The 24742-nt window shown below is 39.3% G+C and overlaps 1 protein-coding gene across 1 annotated transcript in view; it reads right to left on the bottom strand.

Annotated features, from left to right (window-relative positions):
• OTOG (otogelin) overlaps positions 1–24742 on the bottom strand; it is a 956473-nt gene that overhangs the window by 70529 nt on the left and 861202 nt on the right. Inside the window, exon 51 of the mRNA XM_069221482.1 lies at positions 17084–17188. Coding sequence (XP_069077583.1) covers positions 17084–17188 — 105 coding nt within the window. The remainder of the gene's footprint in view (positions 1–17083; positions 17189–24742) is intronic.

Here is a 24742-nt window from a genome sequence, read left to right as displayed (position 1 = left end):
AAAAAAGATGGCTTTTTTGCAATATAGAATATTTCCACATAATGCATAAAAGCCTAAAGACCTGGTCGATTGCACTAGTCCTCGGCTTGAAACCTGCTTGGTAAGATGATAAAATATTTCCCTTCTCCATCCAATCAGCAATTTTTTGTAGTACCTGCTTGGCATAGATTTTTTGTGATGCATCAATTAAGCTGATCGGACTATAGTTCCTGGGCTCTTGTCTGGATCTTTTTTTATAGACTGGAATAATTTACGCTCCTTTCCACGTCTCAGGAATGGGGCCTCCTCTTGCTTGTGCATTCCTTATTAGGTTTACGTATGGGGCCCAAATGTCAATATTATGTTTAAATAAATCTGCTGGGATCTTGTCTAGGTCTGGGGCTTTGCCTGTTTTCATGGTTTGTATAGCCGCCACTGTTTCAGCTAGACTAAAGCAGATATTCCCCACTGGGACTACTATCAATTGCTCCCCGGTAGGAGGAGGGTAGTGGAAGTGGTTAATGGAATCCGAATAATGATCAGTAAAATGACAGACCCATGTAGCAGGATTTATATGATTCTCAATGTTAGATATCTCCTCTTTACACCCATGTGCAACTATTCTCCATAAAGTTACAGTATCTTTTTGCTTAGCTGCGGTGCTCAGCCCAATTTTGATCCTCCCAACCTTTCTCTGCCTTGGTCAAGATTTTCCTATAGCTAGCCCTTGCCTGTTGTAGTACTGTGAGATTTTTTGATTTTGGGGCTTGGAATAATATCTTTTACCCTTCTTTGCATTCAGATGTATACCAGGGGTTAGATTTCCTAGTGCCATTTTCTCCTTGATATGACTTTTGTTGTATAATTTTAGTAAAATGAGACCTCAGCGATGTAGTGAAGGATTGATGTATGGCAAGTATTGGTATTTCATTAGGCCTTACATGAACATATGGATTCAACATGTTAGCAAATTGGGCATATATATTTGCCATAGCCTCCAAATTACTCAAAACTGAGGGCCGTTTTACTGACCTGCGATTGGTACTGACAGAGGGTGTTATTTCAATCCTATTCCTTCCTGAGCAATTCAAATGTAGGTTCAATCTCTTCAATTCAATGCTTAGCGGGAAGTGATCACTTTTTCATTTTAAATGTCTTTATCCTATCCCATGAGATTGTGCTATGTAAAATATAATTGAGTATTGAGCGTACCCTTCCTCTTTGGAATGTATCCAAGTTAGAGTCCTCCTGTACTATTCTGCTATTGCATGCCCTTAACCTGTGTTGTACAGTAAAACACATAATTTGCAGGGCCGCAGCCTTGCAAGGAACTGTTTCTTCAGTGGTCAAAAGGGTGACACCTCTTGCAATATCTTCATCTAACAAATGGTCTAATCCGACTATGGGTTCATAATTACAGGTAAAATCACCTCCTATAATTACTGCTTTGCCTGCAGAGATGTTTTCTAACATAGCGTCTAAGATGCTTATTGCAAATGACTCCTAGTTTGTTCTCCTGGGTCTCATATATACATTAAAAAGATGGTATAAGATTTTGTTTTTAGTACTAATTGACAGCCCCAAAATATCCGATGAGGCTATATTATGCAGGTTTATTTCAACATTTAGGGAAAGCTTTACCCATAAGACCAGTCCCCCAGATGCTCTCCCATTTGATGCCGGGATGGCACTCACAACATAAGTTTTATATCCCAACTTGTAAGGTGGTTCCACTAAACAATTCTCCTGGAAGAAAGACAGATGAAATTGGTCGACATAATCATGCCAATCTGGATCAGTTAGCTTGCTCCTTAGGCCTGTCACGTTCCATGATAATACGGAGACAGTATCCCTAACTATTGAGAGCACATATCTTGTTGACGATCCATGGGATATAACAGGGTCATTGTGGTCAGGTATTGACCCCACATTCCTCCCAAGCCTCATATTCTGCTGGCTATTATCACCTAGAGTTTCATCTGTTGTTACATATGAGGTGAAGTCCTGGCCCAATGGGCTAGGATGGATCAGTCAGTCTATAATCTCAAGTTCACTATCTCTTTTTGGCCTTACTTGCTGTTCCAATCCTCTTTGGCTATCCCTCAAGGCTAGGAAATCTGGGGAAAAGGGATTTAATAATCTAAACCTCATATCTGATTTTAAAGAGGTTCCAGATCTCAACTCCATGGAGATAAGGCCATTCATTAATCTCTTATCCTTCACTGTTATTGCAATGGTGTTGTACCTTCTATTACCTCCTGATAGCCTTTCTGCTTTTACAATATCTGAAAGTATAAATGATAAGCATTGTCTCTTATGTCTAATCCAGTGGATGAGCTTATTTTTTAGGGAGTTCCCGACTTCCCTGCCTGGGTGATTCAATTTAGGCACATTGTTTAAATAGACTACATGTTCCTTGGAGTTCCTCAAACTACTCTCATGATGCTGCGTATTTAGGGAGCTGTTTGCACTCCTATTGAAAGGTTGATCCTGTAATTTTGCGAAGTGCCTCACTTCTATCTCAGGGGCCCGGGCCTCAAGAGAGCCCTCCCAATAAATTCTACATATTTCCTTGTGTAGTTCACCTATCTGGGAACCAATACACTCACATTCCCTGCTGTTACATTCGTTGTCCCATCCTCTCTGATCATGTGTCAGGTAGGTGGCATTACACTGTTCTGGATTTTTATTATGCTGTGCTAGGGATCGTAGGGGAGTTTGAAATCTACCTGGTGGATGCAGGGGTCTAGGAGAGTTACTTTTTATGTCTAGCTCTCCATTATCTACCATTCCCTTTGAATTCTTTGCATGTTTTACAAGGATTTCTACCATGCACCTTAGTGTCTTAGGGCCAGATGTAGCAAGACAAAATTTTGCGAGTTGCAAATTGTGAGTCAGACCGACTCGCAATTTGCAACTCACAAAATTGTATGCAGAAAGGTGTCTCAGACACCTTCTGCGACTCGCTATGGGGTCGCAAAGACCCACCTCATGAATATTAATGAGGTGGGTCGCATTTTGCGACCCCATAGCGAGTCAATGCATTCACAGGGATGGGGGCCTCCTGAAGACAGCAGACCTCCATGTCTGTGACTGCTTTTTTAATAAAGCAGTTTTTTTTTTTTTGAATTGCAGCCCGTTTTCCTTAAAGGAAAACGAGTTGCAATACAAAAAAATAATGAAACCATTTGGTTTCATTTTTTCAGAGCAGGCAGTGGTCCATTGGACCACTGGCTGCTCTGAAAAATTATTTTTAGCGACATTCACAAAGGGGAAGGGGTCCCATGGGGACCCCTTCCCGTTTGCGAATGAGTTACCACCCACTTCAAGTGGGTGTTAACTGCGAATTGCTTTGCGACCGCTTTCGCGGTCACAAAGCAATTCTGCATCGCGGTGCGAGTCGCAAATAGGAAGGGAACACCCCTTCCTATTTGCGAGTCGGATTCACATTTTGCGAGTCGGTACCGACTCGCAAAATGTGAATCAGCATCGCGATGGCCGTTTTGCATGTCTCAAACTGCGTTTTTCGCAGTTTGCGACATGCAAACCGGTTCCTACATCTGGCCCTTAACCTCTTGTGTTAGATTACTAATGTTCTCACATAAATCTGGTTTATCCCTCTTTTTATATTTCAAGCTGCTGTTCTGATCTTGAGATAGTACTACTGTTTCCTGTCTAGCCGATTGTGTTGCAGAGTCAAAATGAAGAAAATTATCTATATAATTTTCTCCCAGCTGCTTTGTTTAGATTGTCTTTCTCTAAAACGGCATACCTATCGGAACAGGTTAAGCCACTCTCTTGGGGTGCGTTATCCCCTTCAATAGTTTGGGTTTGTTGTGGGGACTGGCATTGGGCCTGTGCAGATTTAACTTTCCCTCTTCCCGTTATAATAGTATCAGGATTTTGGCTAGTTGATGGTAAACGTCGCCCCCCCCTCACCTCAGTGGTTTTTGTCTTATGTGTCCCTATCTTTTTGTATAAAATGACGTGATCTTTTTTTTTTGGTGCTTCCTGTAGTTTGGACTTATTGCACAACAGGGATTCGACCTCTTCTATCAAATCGTCAATCTCCGAGATAGTACAGTTATCCCCTCCATGCCTTGTCTTTTTGGGTGTCTTCCCCTTCCCCTTAGAGGGCTCAATTGCTTTACGTTTCCACATAATCTGATTCTTTAAGTATCTTTGGCTGCTACCTATTCAACCCTTCTTGTTGTTATCTTTGCTCGTGGATGGTGTTCTCTTTATTTATTTATTCCCCTTATTATCTATTTCACGAGTGAAATTTAAGGTCACCTAATGGGACTTCACATAATTATACAATTGAACTACTCTTATTGATACTATGTCATCTGTTTGCCCAAATACGAATAAATCTCTGAATACCTTGCTAAGGCAAACGAAGGAAGCACCAGCCTAGCCTCCTCTGGTTCCTCAGATCCAAAGTTGTTAGGCTACATCCACATTTCTAAGTTTATGCGTGAAAGTCACATAACAGTGGGATGAATGTGTATGAATATGTATTGAGAGCACATTCCCTGTTGAAATGTCTTCTTGAACTAAAAACTAACAGCAAAATAACTGGAAGGTTACCTGGAGTCATGCTGGGAGTTTGTATTAAAACTGGACTTAAGGACATAGTTCAGCACCTTTGCACCAGTGGTGCTGGAACAATTTTCAGAGTGAAGGTGCGGACATTAATATTATATTACTGAAGTTGTAGGGATTGTGAAAAATCCTAGATTCACACAAAATGTAGCAAACGTATTCAGCAGGAGAGTAGTAAAAGTACAGGATGTAGCTGGTTGTGGATTTTTAGAACACACTGTCACAAATATACTACTACAGCATTATGCAGTAGTACCCTGTCATTTGCAGATATACAGTTTTACTGACAGAACTATGTAGCACACAAATGATAATGCGTGCAAATCGGTGCAGTTTCATCATTTGTGCATTGCCAAATAAAGGGTTATGATTTGTTTTGATCCCTTTAAAATCCGTGCTTCAACCACATCTTAGAATTACAATAAATTACTTCATTTGTGCTTTCTGAACAACTGATATATTCTGAAATATATGGAGACTTCATTTACAGGTATTCAAATTTTGTTGTGTGTTATAAAAAATGACACAACTAAAACCAAACGCAGGGCCCCTGCTACGAAACAAAGAGCAGCTTCCAGGGGACCATCACAATAGGAACACAAAGCAGCTGCTGCTCTGAATGATTTGAAAATGGAAATACCTGCTGTAGACAAAAATTCAAATAATAAATGGAGTCAAATAGACAAATAGCATTATTTACAAAATGTATTCCATAAATCACACTGACATGTACTTACAATTATCTAAAGACAAATTATTTATATGTATAATGTCCAAAAATCCACCATCAAAAAATATAAGATACTGCAATACAAAAACAAAATATATGACTGCATACCTTGCTGGGTCTCTCACAAACACACTAACACCCACCAGATAACCCAATCATTCACCAAACACACACTGCACATCACTTCTTCATACAAAAACAAAACTACCTATAATTCTGACATTGGACTAGTAAACTAGTCTCCAGTCTGTCAATGGATCATTAAGTAGCATAGATATGTTTACATAACCCAATGAGTTTCCGTTTTTGTTTGTTTACATCATTAGTTCCACCAGGGTAGATACATTTATTGGACATCCATGGTATTCTATCCTAATAGTCAATGAGATCAATATAATGTCTTTAGAACTTTTGTCCAGTCCAATTCTCAAATGCCAGATCAATATAAATAACCATAGATCTTTTACCCAGTTCAATTCGCCGACGTGCGTTTTGGTGGTTACCGCGCTAGACAATATTCCCATTTTTAATCTCAGCAGTGTAGAGATTTACTCCAAGACGGAAACTCTGCTATCCAACGGTCTCCCATTTCTTCCGAGCAGTAGCCTCAATACATTTGAACTATTTAAAGATCTGTTTGCATTTTTTCAAAACATTAAACTTAAAAAGTATTATATGCGTTATTATATGCGTTGCAAACATATTAGAGAACATAATAGCTCAGGCCTGAAACTCCCATCATCTTTTACTCCTAGCCTTGATAGACTAGGACCAGAAGTTTCCATCTTTGAAAAAGATGTCTACCAGAAGATGCAAAAGATGATCCAATATATACCTAACCCCGTCCACAACTTAAGTAGACATGAGAACTCAGTACTCCAAAAGTTGAGTCATGACATTAACATTACAGTTAAGCCCTGTGAAAAAGGCGGGGTATAGTCTTATCAGACATGCTAAGTATAATGATAAAATGAGATCTATGCTTCAGATACTGGAGCATTATCAACAGGTACCAGTGGACCCTGTAAATAGGATCAGTAAGCATATCCAGGACATCAGTCAGGCAGCATTGGATAATGGCATTATTTGTCAAAAAGAGTTTGAGTATTTGAGTATCTGGACTGACACTCAGCTACTGTTATTGATGGTGTTCCCAAAACACACTAGAATGTACAGGATCCTCCTTTGTGCCCCGTTATTTTAACCATTGATTCAATAACTGAACCTCTTTTGAAATATATCGAAGTGTTTCTCAAACCATTGGTTAGTCGACTTCCTCCATATGTGAAAGATACAGGACATTTGATCTCCAAGATAGAAGGGACAAATTTTTATCCAGAAAGAGGGATCTTAGTGGCAATGGACTTAGAAGTGCTATACACTAACATTCCTTAGCAGCAAGTTCTAAGTTCTGTCAGTAGGGTCCTCAGTGGGATTCAGTCCAATCCCCAACATGAATTTTTTATTCAATGTTTGGATATTGTTTTCAATGAGAATTTTTTCCAATTTGAAAATTAGATCTATCGACAGATGAAATGAGTCAGTATAGGGGCCACCTGTGCCCCTAGTGTGGCTAATCTGTATGTAGGTGAATTTGAAGAGAAACACATATATAATGAAGTTGCCCCATTTTATGCAAACATCAGAAATTGTTCCAGATATATTGATGATGTGTTTTTATTTGGAGAGGAGATAAGGAACTATCGGATGAGTTCTGCCAGTGGTTGAACTTATGTGATCAGAACTTAAAGTTTACGTGCAATAAGAACAGATCACAGGTAGAATTTTTAGATATGTGGATTAAACATCATATCAAACCTACAGCGATACATCGGTTAGTGCATTATGACAGTTACTACCCACGCTGTCAAAAACAAGGGATACCACTTAGCCAGTTTCTTCTTCTATGCCGCAACTGCACAGATATCAAGGATTTTCTTCATTTGCTCAAATTCTGGTGAACAAACTGATCTATTGCGGTTACCCTAAAAGATTAGTTAAGGACCCAATGAAAAGAGCAAAGTACCACGACAGAGAGAGAATGTTTCATACCAAAAATAGAACAAAGAATGATAAGCTGGTGTGCGTAGTATGTCATTCCAATCTCAATTAAAAAATTAGATACATTATCAATTCTCAATGGCATATTCTAAACACTAACTCAGACACAGAGATTGTGGACAAATCTGTGTTTGCATTCAAGAGAAATTTGTGAAACATTCTTGTTAAGTCTTGATGGGACAACAACCTGTTAAGGGTACCCATAAGTGTGGTACCTGCTATGATTGTGCAGGTGCTATCTAATCTACTGAGATCACTCTAGGCAATAGAACTGTCCAACTCAATTGCATGACTAACTGCCACATGCAAAATGTCATCTATTTGATTATTTGCCTGTTCATAGGGTATGTTGGAGAAACAGGAAGGGAGTTTTGGATATGGTACAGCGAGCCAAAATCAGCAATACGCACCGGAAAAGTTAATGCCCCATTGGTATCACATTTGTCTCAGTCATACAGAAAATTAACTGGACTATTTTGGAGAAAGTGCATGTATTTAGAGGACAGAATGGTAACATCAAATGTAAACAAGCATTGGCTAAACCAATAGGTTTCACCTTTGTCTTTTTTATGAACCGGCTTACAAATATTAGAGAAATGTTAAAATAATGTTTTTTTTTAAATTAAAAACAAACATCAGTATAACATTTTAACAGCCAGCTAGATAGAAAAAAAAGGAGAAATGTATTGACATGCGTGCTAGAAAAAAGAAAAAAGAAGACAGAAGACGGAAGAAGACAAAAGACAGCAGAAGAAAGAAGAATGGAGATGGCAGAAGACAGAAGGCGGAAGAAGACAGAAGATGGAAGAAGACAGAAGGCGTGAGAAGACAGAAGATGGAAGAAGACGGAAGAAGACAGAAGAAGATGGAAGGCATGAGAAGACAAATGACAGAAGAAGACATAAGACGGAAGAAGACAGAAGGCATGAAAAGACAGAGGATGGCAGAAGGCACAAGAAGACCTACGATGGAAGAAGACAGAAGGCGTGAGAAGACAGACGACGGTAGAAGACAGAAGACGGCAGAAGACAGAAGGAGTAAGAAGATGGAAGACAGAAGAAGACAGAAGGCGTTAGAAGACAGAAGATGGAAGACAGAGACTGAAGAAGATAGAAGAAGACAGAAGAAGACGGAAGGCGTGAGAAGACGGAAGGCTTGAGGAGACAGAAGGAGTGAGAGGAGACAGAAGGAGTTGAAGAGATAAGACAATAGAAGATAGAAGACGGCAGAAGATAGAAGGCGTGAGAAGACAGAAGATGTGAGAAGAGTGCAGATGTGAGAAGACAGCATGTGGAAAAGAAGACAGCGAAGACAGAAGATGGTATGCAGAAAGAAAAAAAGAAGACGGACCGCAACGAAGGAAGAAGACAGAGAAGAAGGCATTGAAGAAAGAAGACGTCAGCAAAGTAAGAAGATGACATGCTGGAGGAAAAAAGAAAACAGCAACAAAGAAGACAGAGAAGACGGCAGCAAAGAAAGAAGACATCAACAAAGGAATAAGACGGCAAGCAAGAAGAAAAAGAAGTTCCTTCAGTGTCACAGCCACAGAAAGGTCACTGGCCAGTGTCCAATAGGAAGTGACAGGAGGAGTACTTGGTCCACAGGCAACTCAATAGCAAGATCGGCAAAGAAGACGAAGACAACAATAGGAAGTGATGTGAAGATGACGTGCTGGCCAATCCAAAGCAGGTAAATTAGAGCAACATTGGAGTAAGTCAGTGGTAAGTTCAGATAAGTAAGGGGCTGGTTCCAAGCCTCTTTTAAGTTTTTTTACAAAAAAAGATTTTGCAAGCATGCACGCAAGCACACCTGCAAGCAAAACCTAAACAAGAGAAGAGTTTTGGATTTATACTCTCAAACCTTTTGAGGAGGGTCTCAATGGAGACATCCCATGGGAGAATGCCATTCAGTAGTATAGCGATTCCATCATGCTTGGATCGGTGGGAGTTTTTTTTTGTAAGAATTTGATGCCCTATTTTTTCCCATATTCTCTTGATAGTTTGCCTTATTAGCTTCCTATATGTTAGATGTTTTGGGATTCCCTAGAGAGTGGTTTGAACCTTTTGACATTTCTCATTAGGGCTTTTGTTTTAATTGTTTGCATGCATTGGTGTTTAGTCTGTTTTTTTCTCTTTCTTTAAACATATTTTTGTTTTTTATTCGTTTCATCTTTTGGCTTTTTTAGGTCTCTGTCTAGACTGCCTTTAACTGTTTGACTGTTTTTCCCCTCGAGGAATTCCTCTTCCAACATTGTGCCCGATTCTTGGTGCTATACTTCTTTCCATTACTTCTGGGTTCTGAGTGTTGGGCTAACGTCTATATTTCAGGTCTCATGTGTCCCAGCTTGGTTTGCATTTATGGAGCTCGGCCCACAGTATGTGCTTTTGCCGAGACCAGGGTGGTGATATCCAGTCAGTGTTTTCCTGCAATCAGTTTGGAGGCCGCCGCTATGAGGCAGGTAAGAAACTTATGAGTGTTTTTTTGGCATGCACTTACATAGCGATTGGAGTCTTCATTTATTAGTGGGTGTTTGCCTGACTGTATGTTTACTTTGGGGACAGCGTTCGTAGAGCGAGTGTAGTTGGTCCTCAGTGCTCCTCCTGTCTTTGTCATTTGTTAGTGTTTGTGAGTCTTGACAGTTATCTTCCTGCATTATGCTTTGGGACTCCTTTGTACCATTCTCTAGATTTGTCTTGGAGCCCCGGAGATATGTGGTCCATATTAGTTTGAGTATTTTGTTTTTCTCAGGTATCCAGTTATTCATTCATCACTTCTAGCTTTAGTATTTCTCCAGTGGTCTGTTCTATTTATATTGCTTTATACAGAATAGTGTTCTCCCCTATAGATAACTAATAGACAAGTTGGGGAGTATGTGTATGTCTCATTATTATTTATAATTTTTTGTAGCAACTCTCTATTCCAGCACAAGCTTGGTATTGGATCTGGATTCCTCTTGCTTTCTTTTTTTATTGACCTCATTATTTACGTTTGAATTTTTGGAGCCCATTTCCCACCCTCGTCTGGTGCTCTTTTATCTTTTGTGTTGTAAGTAGGTGTTTGTGTTCTGTATTCCTTACCCTTGATGGGCTCTTTTGAACTATTCACTCCTAACACTGTTCTGTCTACCTTTTCTATAGTCTGGCTATCATTTCATCATCTTTTATGATTGTTCTTGAGTGGGTCTTCTGGTTATCCTGTGGTAAGTTATACATTTGAGTTCGTGAGTGGCATGTGTGTGCATGGTAATTTCTTGTTGACACTTTAAGTTATTTGTTCACTGAACACTGGTGAACGCGTACTTTTGGTGAATAGTTTGGTTGGGTGATATCACTGGTTACAGGGATGATTTCATTACATGATGTTAGGTGACGTGTATGCCATTCCAGTATTTTTACGTATGATTATTACCCGTTTTGAGTTTGTGGTAGGATTTTAGAGCCTGTACTTATCATCCTTATCCTTTTTTTTACAACTCTGCTGTGGTCTCATACTGCTTATTTTTAATGTTCACGCCCTGAGGCAGGTGGCCCCTGCTGGAGTACGGTAACGACCAAAGCATGTGTCCGGGTTGGAGAATTGGACTGAATAAAAGATTGAAGGTTATTATATTGATCTGGCATTGGAGAATTTGACTGGACAAAAGTACTAAAGACATTATATTGGATCTCAAGGACTATTAGGATAGAATATCATGGATGTCCATTAAATTTATTTACCCTGGCAGAACTAATGATGTAAACAAACTGTAAACAAAACTCGTTGGGTTATGTAAAAACATCTATGTCATTTAAAGATCCATAGACAGACTGTAGACTAATGTACTAGTCCAATGTCAGGATTATGAGTAGTTGTGTCTTTTATGAAGTGGTGATGTGCAGTGTGTGTATGGTGAGTCATTGGGTTATCTGATAGGTGAAAGTGTATTTGTGAGAGACCCAGCAATGTATGCAGTCATATATTTCGTTTTTGTATTGAAGTATATTATATTCTTCGATGGTGGATGTTTTGACACTATGCATATACATAATTTGTCTTTAGATAATTGTAAGTATATATCAGTGTGATATATGGAATACAGTTTGTAAATAATGTTGTTTTTCTCTTTGGCTCTATTCATTATTTAAAGCTTTATCTACAGGTGGTATTCCTATTTTTAAAAACCTTCGGAGAACAGCTGCTTTGTGTTCCGAATATAAAAAAATTACATTCCGCAGCCTTTACTTTCACACTCAATGTACTCTAGTAAGACAATCACATTGTTCACTATAAAACCTCCTCTCACTTTGCAGTCAGAGCAAGAAAAGAGGAATACAAAATCTAGAGGCATCTTTATGTATTTCTCTTTCACGACCCACCAGAAGTCAGCTGGCAACCCACCCGTGGGTGGCAACCCACAGTTTGTGAAGCACTGTTTCCTGTAAAAATACAAGTTTATATGAAAATTGGTGCAACATTCCAACCACAATATTCTAATAGTATGTAATTGGTTCACAGACACAACAACATATTGTCAACTGAATAACTTTCCTTTCATGACCTCATTACAATTTTGGCTCAAAATTTAAAATTGGGTGTAAACAGGGTTCGCAAGTGGTTTTATATTGAGGGGCCTACTTACAAACTGAACTTTGCAGTACTTTTAGTAGTACTACAATAGTACTATTCACAAACTTATATGCAGAGGTCTTTACCTCACATCTTCTCTGTGCAGAGATCTCTGCCCTGACAGTGAAGATCCCAGCACTTGTTTGCTTATGTTTTAGTAGTAAATGTAGGAGGAACAGGGAAGAGTGGCTGGAAAATGGAAAATACTTACAACTTAGTGGGATAGGGTTTTGTAGGAATAATGTGGGGTTAAGGAAACATTAGGGATGGGTTAGATGTGAGTAACAATATTCTATTTTCAAATATTTGAATTACTTTATTATTTAAAATATGTAGTTAATTTTTATTTTATTCACTTTTTTATTAAAGCATGTTGTTATTTTTTTACTTTGATTTGACTTAAATTAATAGTGAAATTGCTTTTTTTATTTTGTTCTACATTTCAACTAGATACATAAAAAGCTCGTCATTGTGTCTATTCCATTCTGGATTCAGTTTCAGATCTTAAAATAAAACATATATAAATATAATTTACGCTAATATTTAACATAAGAATATTTTGGCTGATTGTTTTTAAGTTTAATATATTTTTTTACTTTTTAATATACTTTACCATAGGGAGATCTATACACTGATGGCTCAGATCTCTGCCTAGTGAGAAAAGATACAATCAGTAAATTAACACTAGTAAATTAGGCTCCACCCTCAGAGCTCAGGGGATAGAGACATGTAAGTCTACAATTTATAGTACATTTACACTTTTAAATTGTGAATAGCTACTGCAAAGTGTAAGAGTACTAGGTTGGTGTTTGTGAATAGGTCCCACATTATCTGTTATGGGTACTGTGCAAATTGTGTTTAGATACAGGTTTTTGCAAGCAATGCTTACTCAAGACCCAACCTGTAGGAAACACTGTATGGGAAACTGTTCAATGAGGGTAAGTCTATGACCACAATGACCCCAAAAAGCATCTGACCACAGTACTCCTGTTTGCATGTGAAAAATCTCATAATGTGGAGAAAAAAACAACCTGGTTCTCTGAGCTAACAGTATTTTTCTGGATGTTTTTTCTCCTGAATTATTTTCACATTCTGTCAGGATTAGACCGAAATTATATCATAAATTGTCAACAGCAGAGGAGTCCTTAATAGACATATACATAGAAACAAAAGCATGAATCTATTGTTTTTTTTTAAAAACACAAATGCTTTGATTAAGCTAGGAGACAAAATAACCACATTTAATGCTTCATAGGGGAGAATTAACATAGCAAACACAAATTAGAAAAGTGGTCATTTATTTTCTATTACACTTTTGAGAATAATATATTCTACCTAGCAATATGGCCAATGACAATGAGAGAGTAAATCTAGAATTACTGCTTTCTGCTCATGGCGTTCAAATACGTTAATGACTCAGGTTGTCTACATTTGCTGATTACACATCTTGCAAGTAGGAGCCCAAAAAGAATGCATGATGAGGGGAAAGACCTAGTAACAGCTGTTAACACCAATTTAACTGGCGGCAGATTGATGTTGATGTCTCTAATCTCACTCAACATAGGTAGACACAAATGCCGTTGACATTGTCAGCTTCATGTTCTTATTTAATATTCTGTGAATTAATTGTATTTAGAAAATTGATTAGCAAATCTTAGCACTGGACAAAGTGTGCTCTTATTTGTTTCTATCTTTCAAACAAGACCAGCAAACAAATTTGGATTCAGAGTTTCTTTTAACTTTTCTATGGAAGACAACAAGATGCTGGCTTCAGACAGACAACTGAACTCAACAATATTTATGACTAGTTTCATCTGTATTAAGTATATTCCTTGAATTGAACATGGGTATATAGACAATGGCCACTCTGTTTCTATTAACAACAGTGTGATCTAAACGAAGGCTAAGCTCCGAATTAGACATTTATTTGGATCAGGCGTCGAAAAGTTAAATAGACAGGGCATATTTCCTGTACCAAATAAAATGGTCTTACTAGAAAGTTTCATCTGCCAAATGGGGATTAGCCAAGTTTACCATGTTTTAGAGATCAGAGCACATTGACTGGAGACTGAACAGCAGTACCCCAGTATGTAGAGTTGAAAAACCAGCAATACTAGTCATCAATAAATGGGGGTGATTACTCTTAAAGAAGGACTTTCTCACACCATCCAATGTAATATGTAAATAACCTCAGTAACTAAAAACCTTTTCATACTGCCCAACTATTTTTTGCAGTTGACAGAGGTGGTATGGTTTGCATTTGTTTGTCTTTTGTGCTTTGAGGTGCTCAGAAGAAAACTATTCCTAATGGGTGGAGTCTGTAAGATTCTAGTCTGATAATGGTAGCTGGAGTATTTCTGATGCATCACAGGCCATTTTGAAAAAAAATATTCTTCACCTTCAATAAGTCTTTTGAATTACAAATAATACATATAAAGTATGTTTCTGAAATCTAGTGTTTGTAGTGAAGTCCCCTGGCACTTAAAACATCAATTGCCACCAAACTAATAAAATTGACTATGGCCAAACATTAGCTGGGCTTCCATTTAAAATTCCTGGTTCATAGTTTTTTAGGTCACCCTGTAAATAGTGACTTAGGTGTACGAGCACTCGCACACTTTTTTTACAGATTTCCACCGAGCAGGAATATCTAACACTTTGTTAAGCTTTGGCGACAATAGCTACTATAATTATCTCATATTTAACGCTGACCTCAATGAGTACCTTTAAGAATTAAATCACCCTCTAGCATTTAGTGTGTGGGGCGTATTTGTGTTTCTGTGTGAATGAGTAGTTGTTTGGTGCCTCCATAAAAAGTAGATACAGATATGTCTCGCTTATTCATCATCATCTATGCTTCTGCCCCTTAATATTGAGTTTAGCTATTATGAAAATCTGAAACATGTTACTTTTCAGTATGTTGTTATTGGGTCATTGTAGTCAGAAACTCAACTGAGCTGAGAAACAGTATGAAGTATTTGTTGGCAGTTTTTCCTACTTCTGTCTTTCATTAAGCTCATAGGCCAAGTAGAAATATTAAAAGCTGGTTAGGGCCTTGGAAATATTATGGTCACCAGCAATTCCAAATTGCCATTATAATCTAATCACACAGCCTGCTTATGGTGCAAAATCCAAGTTGAGCTCAAAACAGGATTACAAGTCAGATGCAAGTTGCACACCACTCTGGAGCTTGCCCGCTCATTTTGTGGAATTGAAAATTATCATCAAATCTTGTGCACAAATTGCACAACATTTAGTTTCACCCATAATTGGTTGTAATTATGTCAAATGTATCATGTATTGTTATCCCTGGATGCACAAATCAGAATAAAGTGCACATTGTGGTCCCGGCAAATAGGGCACCCCATACTAATATTCATTACCAAGTACTCTAGTTTTACCCAAGTGTTTCTGGTCCCACATAATCGGGGCCTCAGAGACAAGAAGGATAGCTTCTGAATCAAAGCCATCTGGATTGCTGGACTGATGGTCAGTGGCACCAGACTAGAAAACAGTGTTTTTGCCAGTGTGATTATATCATGATGTGTAGCACATTCCTGGAGCTTCAAAAACAGCCCACGGAATTCAAGTACTCCAAATAAGTGATTAGAAAACCCCTTTCTTCCTATCACTAGGGGTATGAGGCAACCCTTGTATTATGGGGCTTAGATTCATTGTGAAACTAGAAGTGACCTGCGGCAGCCAGGAACACACTTTTAGATCTGAGCTTCAATGTGTCTGGATGGATTGAGTCAGATGATTTGTCCGTAACTCAAATTATTATGTTGAGAAAACAAACACTACGGGTATCAATTACTATGGGAATTCGATCTTAGACAATATTCCATGACAGAAATGTCATGAGAATGTTATTTGTCAATGAGGGACCTACTCAGAACAGGCCCAAATTAATCTACTTTTGGAGCTTGCTTTGCTTCATTCACCACCCATGAAATTCATCAATTGTGTGCAACTCTGGTGGCAAATTAGGACTGTGCATTCATAGTCTACACTGTAGCATCTCCCAAAACTCCGAATGTGACAGGATATATTTGAGGGTGCTAGGAAGAGGACTTTATCAGTAAGTGAATATCCTGATGCTTCCTAATGCCACTCAGGACATCACAGTCTTTTAACTCGGGTATATACTTTTACCGATACCGATCACATCTGGAAAATAAAACACTAGAGAGCAGCAGATTTTTATGATTTAGAGGAAAATGTATAGTTAGTATTTTTCATATCTACCACTCTAGACCCACACATTTCTTATTTTAGAGTGGTGCATCTAACATCAACCCCAAATTATGTAATCTGATGACTGAAATGGGAGAGTCAACTCAACAGCTAAACACAAACTAGAGAGAAACCTTCAATCTTGGGAACTCTGAACACGAGGGAGAGGGCAAGAGTTTGCCTTACTCTGCCTTCAGTCCCACTGGCATCATTTTTTACTTCATGGTTGCTTCTCTAAGTTGCTTCTCAGTGACGTAGCGCACAGGCTCCCTGGGATGCATGTCACTGGAGTATTCTAGGAAGTGTCAGAAGGTGATTCAATAAAGAATACTGATTCTGCCTTCTTTCTGGGGAGATGAGACCATTTTTCAAAAAGTACCTAGCGCTGAGCACCACATTTCACACTGAAGGCGTATTTTGTATGATGTGATGTGGAGATATTAACAGCTCACCATCGATGTCCCACCATACTAAGTTTTAACTCTTTAATGCTTCTAGCTTGTACCGATCCTGTTATTATTTTCATAGAAGTCTGTGTTGATGTCCTTATCCATTTCTAAAATATGCTTGCATTTTTTGCATAGCATCATTTTATCCTGTTATGTACCTTTGCATTCTTATGAGAAATGAGAAAATTAAATTTGGTTGGAATTGGTCCCATCACTCATTTGCATATTGTCAAAATGAGGGCGTTTTAAAATGTAACACAAAAACTGACAGTCTTGGATATACGTACAACAATTCCAAAAGCACACTATATTCACCCATGCATAATTTTAAAATAAAAGTTGCTTAGGGTCAGTTACCTGGAACGGTGTATGACATTTTTTTGTTATATATTTAAAGAACTATCAGTGATATGCTTACTCTATGGCTGGCAAGTGTTCCATTCAATAACGGGTGAAGACAAGAGACGTTCCTACATCTACCACAGCAAGTTGATACATCTTTTGGTGGTTCATATACCTGGTTCTGAAAAATAAATGTAACAAATCGTTAGAAACATGCACATTGTATAATCACCCCAAAACTTGTTGTGTAATACGCAGCCTTTCACAGCATATTTGTGATTCACTTTATTTTAAAACAGGTGCCTACAATTCATATATTTAAAGAATCCATTGGACAGCTGTACCTTTTGCCACGCTCTCACTGAGATGCTGTGAACATAAACTAAAATCTGAAAGTGCTACTATTAATGTGCGTGTTTCAATCTTAATTTGAAAACCTAGTTCCTCAATTATAGGTAACAGGTAATATTTCATCTGCCAACAGTATGAGCTGCTCCATCCACACGTCTGTATGTCCCCATCCCATTTAGACTGGATCTAGGGAGAAGGTGTTACTGCCAATAGCATAGCACCTACTAGCTCTGCTATCTGGGATTCTCTCTGTATGGTGGAAGTATTGTTTAAATAACATTGGAGAAGAGCTCAATTATGGCTAACTCTCTGACATGATTCTTGCCATTGAATAGTGGTTTCACTCAGAGAAACAAAAAATAATTTAAATGGCCCATAGCACTGGGAGACAAGTTCCAGCGCATGATAGACAATAATAATGTGGTTCCTAGAACTGGTTGCCACTTTTGGGAGTCCAGCTCTAAGAACCACAGATATGAGACAACAACCTCAATACAGAGATAGTATAGCACTGTTGACTTTTCAGAATCTGTTTCTTTTAATGTTTTAGGGGAACTTTCCACCTCAGTGAGTGGTGCTCAGCTCCTGATTTGGTAGCCTGGCTAGAACCAGTGCCTCTGACACAATAGCAGTTTGACTGTTGAATATCCAGACCTTAATCGGTCCTTTGGTTTTAATACTTAGACTTCTTAAAGCAGTGATTATGTCTAAAAATACAATGAGAACTCTACATAAATGAATAAATGTATACATGAATAATGTATATAATGCAGACTTCAATAAATAAGGAGATTGAAAAAGATATCTATATCGTGTTAGTTGACTGGAATGTAAGCCCTGCTCAAGCAAGAGTCATAATCCCTTGAAGGGTGAACCAAAAAAGTCACTAGATTAGCATGTGCTAAACCCTGGGTAGCTTGGCACAAGAGGCAGTCAGGTGTAACTCGGAGGCAATGCGTAAAGTATTTATGCAGCAGGGAAACAGCAATAAAGTGAAAACACAACACAAGAAAAATCCCAAACCAAGTTAGAAAAATAGTACATTTTAATAAATGATTTGACACCAGAACAATCCAATCAGTAGAACCATAATTATGAATTATTAAAGATTTAAGTTCAAATAGCACCAAACCAGCACAAAGCTCCAAGAATGGATATCTGGTCACGCTGTGCTGGACCAGGTCAAAGTCACAAGTTCAGGCCGACTGTGATGGAGTGCAGGTCGGCTACCGTCACCAGATTAGTCTAGCTGAAGCTTTACCTTCTCAAATCTGTGCCAAGAGTCCTATTTGAGGTGCAGGGAGAGCGTCACAGGAGGCTGCCAGATTAGCACAAAGACTAGGTTCCCAGGCTTCACGTTGGTAGTCACCATGAGCGGTTGATGCTGTAGTGTGAAGAGCTTCACATTGAATAGTGGCATGGGTTGTAAGGTATTGACACAAACTGGCCTGTTTATGATTGCAAGCTTCAATACAGCTCCCTGAATGCACACCAAAGGTCCAGGACCTTAGGGGCACCACTAGGGGGTCAGGAACTCACTTCAGTGGGGTCCAGGTGCTGGTGCAGGATGTTAGGAGGGCAGAAGACTAGCCCTTGGAGTTACTAAGGTAGTCCTGGGTTCAAGATGAAGTGCCAGGTCAAGTTCTCCTGCCCCAGGCAAGAGGACAGCAGGGCAGCAGTTCAGCAAAGCAGCAGTCCAGCAGGGCAGCAGTCTATCAGAGTAGCAGTCCTTTCAGAAACACAGCAGTCCTTCTTCCTGGCAGAGTCCACAGGTCCAGAAGTGTACTGAAGAGCTGGTGTATGAGATGCCCTGTTTATAACCTGGTGCTCTTCTTCTGGAAGGTAGGAGAACCTTCTAAATAGAGGGTTTGACGTGCATGGAATTTCCTGGCTGCAATATCAAAGTGGAGGTGATAGGTCCTTTGTGTGATGGCAGAACACTTCGTATTCAGTTGCAAGTGGGGCTGTGCTCAGCTCTGCCCCCTCATCCTGCCAGTAGGTGGTCCATTGAGGCAAACTTAATCCCTCTATTATGTGCCTGTCTGTGGGAAATTCACAAATTATAACTTTCAGTTACACCCAGTCATGTGACACAAGACAGGCTACGTGCACAAAAGGTTTAACAGCAGAAAACGGCAACTTTCTAAAAGTAACATTTTCAAAATTGCAATAAAAAATGACTTTACCACTTTACCACTAAATAGAGTTTTTGGTTACAATTTCAACAACAGCCAACAGGACATAGCTACATGTGACCAATTAGAAATTATAGCTTAATAAAGGTAATAAGGAATCCCCACTGTTATCCTCTGGGAGGGGTAAGCTGCACATTATTGAAAAACAAATGTAGGAGTTTTTCACTACCAGGTATGTAAAGCTTGATCGTACAGGCCCAACCTTTCAATTACCTGGCACCCTGCATAATGGGCTACCTAAGGCCTACCTTAGGGGTGATATATGTAATAAAAAGTGAGTTAAAGGCTTGGCAAGCCAAGTTATCATGACAGTTTAAAGCTGCATTCAGCCTGCAGTGGCAGGCCACAGGGACATATAAGTACATTAACTATGCCACTAGGGTATAAGCAATCTAACTATGTTTTAGGGGAGTGAACACAAGCACTTTAGTATTGGTTAGCTGTGCTAAAGTGCACAGAGTCCTACGACCAACACAAACAAATTCAGCAAAAAGAAGGGTAAAAGGCAAAAGGTTTGGGGATGATCCTACAGAGAGGACAAGGCCCATCAATTTATAAATACATATATTTATGGGCCCATGAATAAATATATATATATTTTTATTGGCCTACGTCAGACATTTCAGAAATCCATCTTTCTGTTCAAAAACAAATTCAGCAAAAAGTGGTGGAGTGTAAAAGGTAAAACGTTTAGGGGTGATACTACAGAGAGGGCAAGGTCCAAGAATATACAGGGAGTGCAGAATTATTAGGCAAATGAGTATTTTGACCACATCATCCTCTTTATGCATGTTGTCTTACTCCAAGCTGTATAGGCTCGAAAGCCTACTACCAATTAAGCATATTAGGTGATGTGCATCTCTGTAATGAGAAGGGGTGTGGTCTAATGACATCAACACCCTATATCAGGTGTGCATAATTATTAGGCAACTTCCTTTCCTTTGGCAAAATGGGTCAAAAGAAGGACTTGACAGGCTCAGAAAAGTCAAAAATAGTGAGATATCTTGCAGAGGGATGCAGCACTCTTAAAATTGCAAAGCTTCTGAAGCGTGATCATCGAACAATCAAGCGTTTCATTAAAAATAGTCAACAGGGTCGCAAGAAGCGTGTGGAAAAACCAAGGCGCAAAATAACTGCCCATGAACTGAGAAAAGTCAAGTGTGCAGCTGCCACGATGCCACTTGCCACCAGTTTGGCCATATTTCAGAGCTGCAACATCACTGGAGTGCCCAAAAGCACAAGGTGTGCAATACTCAGAGACATGGCCAAGGTAAGAAAGGCTGAAAGACGACCACCACTGAACAAGACACACAAGCTGAAACGTCAAGACTGGGCCAAGAAATATCTCAAGACTGATTTTCTAAGGTTTTATGGACTGATGAAATGAGAGTGAGTCTTGATGGGCCAGATGGATGGGCCCGTGGCTGGATTGGTAAAGGGCAGAGAGCTCCAGTCCGACTCAGACGCCAGCAAGGTGGAGGTGGAGTACTGGTTTGGGCTGGTATCATCAAAGATGAGCTTGTGGGGCCTTTTCGGGTTGAGGATGGAGTCAAGCTCAACTCCCAGTCCTACTGCCAGTTCCTGGTAGACACCTTCTTCAAGCAGTGGTACAGGAAGAAGTCTGCATCCTTCAAGAAAAACATGATTTTCATGCAGGACAATGCTCCATCACACGCGTCCAAGTACTCCACAGCGTGGCTGGCAAGAAAGGGTATAAAAGAAGGAAATCTAATGACATGGCCTCCTTGTTCACCTGATCTGAACCCCATTGAGAACCTGTGGTCCATCATCAAATGTGAGATTTACAAGGAGGGAAAACAGTACACCTCTCTGAACAGTGTCTGGGAGGCTGTGGTTGCTGCTGCACGCAATGTTGATGGTGAACAGATCAAAACACTGACAGAATCCATGGATGGCAGGCTTTTGAGTGTCCTTGCAAAGAAAGGTGGCTATATTGGTCACTGATTTGTTTTTGTTTTGTTTTTGAATGTCAGAAATGTATATTTGTGAATGTTGAGATGTTATATTGGTTTCACTGGTAATAATAAATAATTGAAATGGGTATATATTTGTTTTTTGTTAAGTTGCCTAATAATTATGCACAGTAATAGTCACCTGCACACACAGATATCCCCCTAACATAGCTAAAACTAAAAACAAACTAAAAACTACTTCCAAAAATATTCAGCTTTGATATTAATGAGTTTTTTGGGTTCATTGAGAACATGGTTGTTGTTCAATAATAAAATTAATCCTCAAAAATACAACTTGCCTAATAATTCTGCACTCCCTTTATATATTTATGGGCCTATGTGTATATATATATATATATATATATATATATATATATATATATATATATATATATATATATATATATGTGTGTGTGTGTATTCACTGAAAAAAAAAACGTTTCAGAGACGTTATAGTTAGGTTCTGAATCTACTCGTAAAACCATAGAAATTCACTATTATAGTTATTTAAAGTAACTATAACTCGTGCACTAAGGTAACTATAACTCGTGCCCCCGCCGTGCACAGGTATGTGATCAATAATTTTACTGGAGATGTTACAGTGACTTTACCAATGATGTTATCAAAGATGTCATGAGTGCCTTAATTTGTGGGGTAATTAGCAGTGTATGTCAAGGGCGCAATTACAGTTAGGGTTTTTTTAAATTCTATTTCCTAACTATAATGTCCTGTAACCTTTGTTTTTTTCGGTGAATTTCTATGATTTTTTTAATTCTATTTCCCAACTATAACGTCCCTGTAACCTTTTTGTTCAGTGAATTTCTATATTTTTTCTAACGTATAGTAATTATCATTACTATACGTTAATCCGACCACGCCCATGCAAGGCCTTCGGCCAGGCCCCTTTAAGCACCCAACCTTGCACCGTGCACGGCCTTCACCCATGCGCAGCAGGAGTTGCCCGCAGGGACTGGCTGCAGGCCATGCCATGCAGGCAACCCCCTTAACTACCCAACCCTACTCTGCACAGTGGGAATTGGTCACAGCCTCTCTCTCTGGGTTTGAGAATAGGTGTAAGAGGGTATATCTGGGAGTGACAGTGGCTGTGAGAGTCTCTGTCTGGGTGTGAGAGTGTGTACATCAGTGTCTTAGTGGGTGCGCCACTGTCTGTTCAGCTCTGTGTGTTGGTGCATGAGGGTGTCAGTGGGTCTGTGAGTGGGTGCGTGAGTGTCTGAGTGGGTTTGTGAGGTGGTGTGTGAGGATCTGAGTGGGGCTGTGATTGGTTGCATGAGAATCTGAGTGGGTCTGTGAGAGGGTGTGTAAGTGTCTGAGTGGGTGTGTGAGTGAGAGAAAGAGATTAAAAGAGAGAGAGTTAGAAAGAGCGTGGGAGGGAGATAGAGAGTTTTTTATGCTTTGATGGATGATATACTTAGAATGAGATATTTCTGCACAAATTGAAAACAAAAATGTATTTGTCAATTAAAAACAGTAAGATCACCTTTCACTAAAAGCCTTAAACATTTGCAGTTTAAAAAAAAGGACAGAAGCCACCCAGGTCTGTGACCTTCACAATTGAGCTAGTCTCTTCTTTAAAAGCATAATTTTTGTAGCTATGTAAGGGATACCTAGGATCGCAGATGGAGCCTCGAGGCCTCTTCCGCGGTTCCTGTAAGCATATTTATTATAGCCCCGTTGAGGTAGTGCTCCCCGTGGATGGGGTGGGGCCTGAGCAACCCCCACACCCAATTTGCTAAATGCCCCGGGGGGGTGTTGGACTTGGGGGCGCAGGGGCTGGGCTGCCCCCTACTCATATTTCAGTATAGCCCCAGGTAGGTGATGGTCCCTGGGGCTGTGGGGGAGGTCATCAGGCCTCTCCTACAATATCAAAGCATTTTTGCCCCAGGAGGTGGCGGTCCCCCGGGGCACAGGGAGCCGCACAACACCCCCACTCATATTTTATAATTTGCACCTGGGAGGTGATGGTCCCTGGGGCTGTGGGAGGGGGGGGCAGGAGGCCCTCCCTATTAAAAAGAAAAAAATGTGCCACCAGGACCTGGAGCACCTAGGGGGCTTAATTAAAGACAAGTGTATGTTATTTTAAAAAAAATATTACAGCAGATTTGTGACCCCGTCGTGAATTCACAATAAATGTTTTAAAAAAAATGCTTTTTAGCCCTGGGGCAGTCCACTTGGGACGCCAGCGCCAGGGCTAAGGGGTCAGGGTGTTTGTATCCTGGCCCCTTTTGTATTTTTTATTATTTTTTCTGGGACTCAGCTTCAGCTGAGTCCCAAGATGGCTGACAATATGTCAATGGCTTTGTTGATGAAGTGTTATCAGTCAGTCAGATCTCAGCACAAGATCAGGAGGGGTTGCGAATCCTTCGCATCCCTATATATACAAATTTGGATTTTCTTTAATTTCTTTAAAACTAACAAAAGAATTTACACCAAAACAAAAAAAAGGTCACTTTCTGGACCAGGACTACCCTTTCTGCCAAATGTGTTGTAATTTTGTCCAGTAGATTTGGCGCTATCGCCGTTCAAAATCCCTATGGAAAAATGAATCGGGAAAAAGTGTTTTGGGACCCCCCCACTTTTTCTCGACCCCCCTTCCAGTCAGATCACCACAAAACACTACTTTATATATACTTACATACATATATATATATATATATATATATATATATATACACACATACATATATATATATATCCATATATATATATATATAGATATATATATATATATATATACACATATTATTCACCAATTGGCCGCATACCAAATTGCGCGCTCTTGCTGCCAGTGCAGATGGAGGAGTTAGCGACCAAAACTCCCATAAATCTCTTCAGCAAAGTTAACCATTGCACTCTAGGAAGTTCTTATCTCAGCTTTTTATTGTTGTTTCATAAAACAGTGCTTCCACCACCCAACGTGTTTCAACCTCAAACAGGTCTTGATAACAGGTTACCATTGTCTCCATCTACCACGTTTATATAGTTCCTTGTTTATTACCTACAATTTTGCATTATGGGACATGTAGTTTTTAAACATTAACCTAATCTCTATAACTTTCCTTTTTACCCATTTCTTTGCTATTTTTCATAATACATCCCTTATGTAACATTTTATTGAAATCTTTTTAGGTCTCAATCTATTAGCCCTCTGCATTTTTCATTATAATTTTAGTACTGAATTCATATGATTTGTCTTTT

Source organism: Pleurodeles waltl, chromosome 3_1, assembly GCF_031143425.1.
Source record: "Pleurodeles waltl isolate 20211129_DDA chromosome 3_1, aPleWal1.hap1.20221129, whole genome shotgun sequence".
Lineage (NCBI taxonomy): Eukaryota > Metazoa > Chordata > Amphibia > Caudata > Salamandridae > Pleurodeles > Pleurodeles waltl.
Note: the sequence above shows the minus strand (reverse complement) of the source record. Positions and strands in the feature narration are given on the sequence as shown.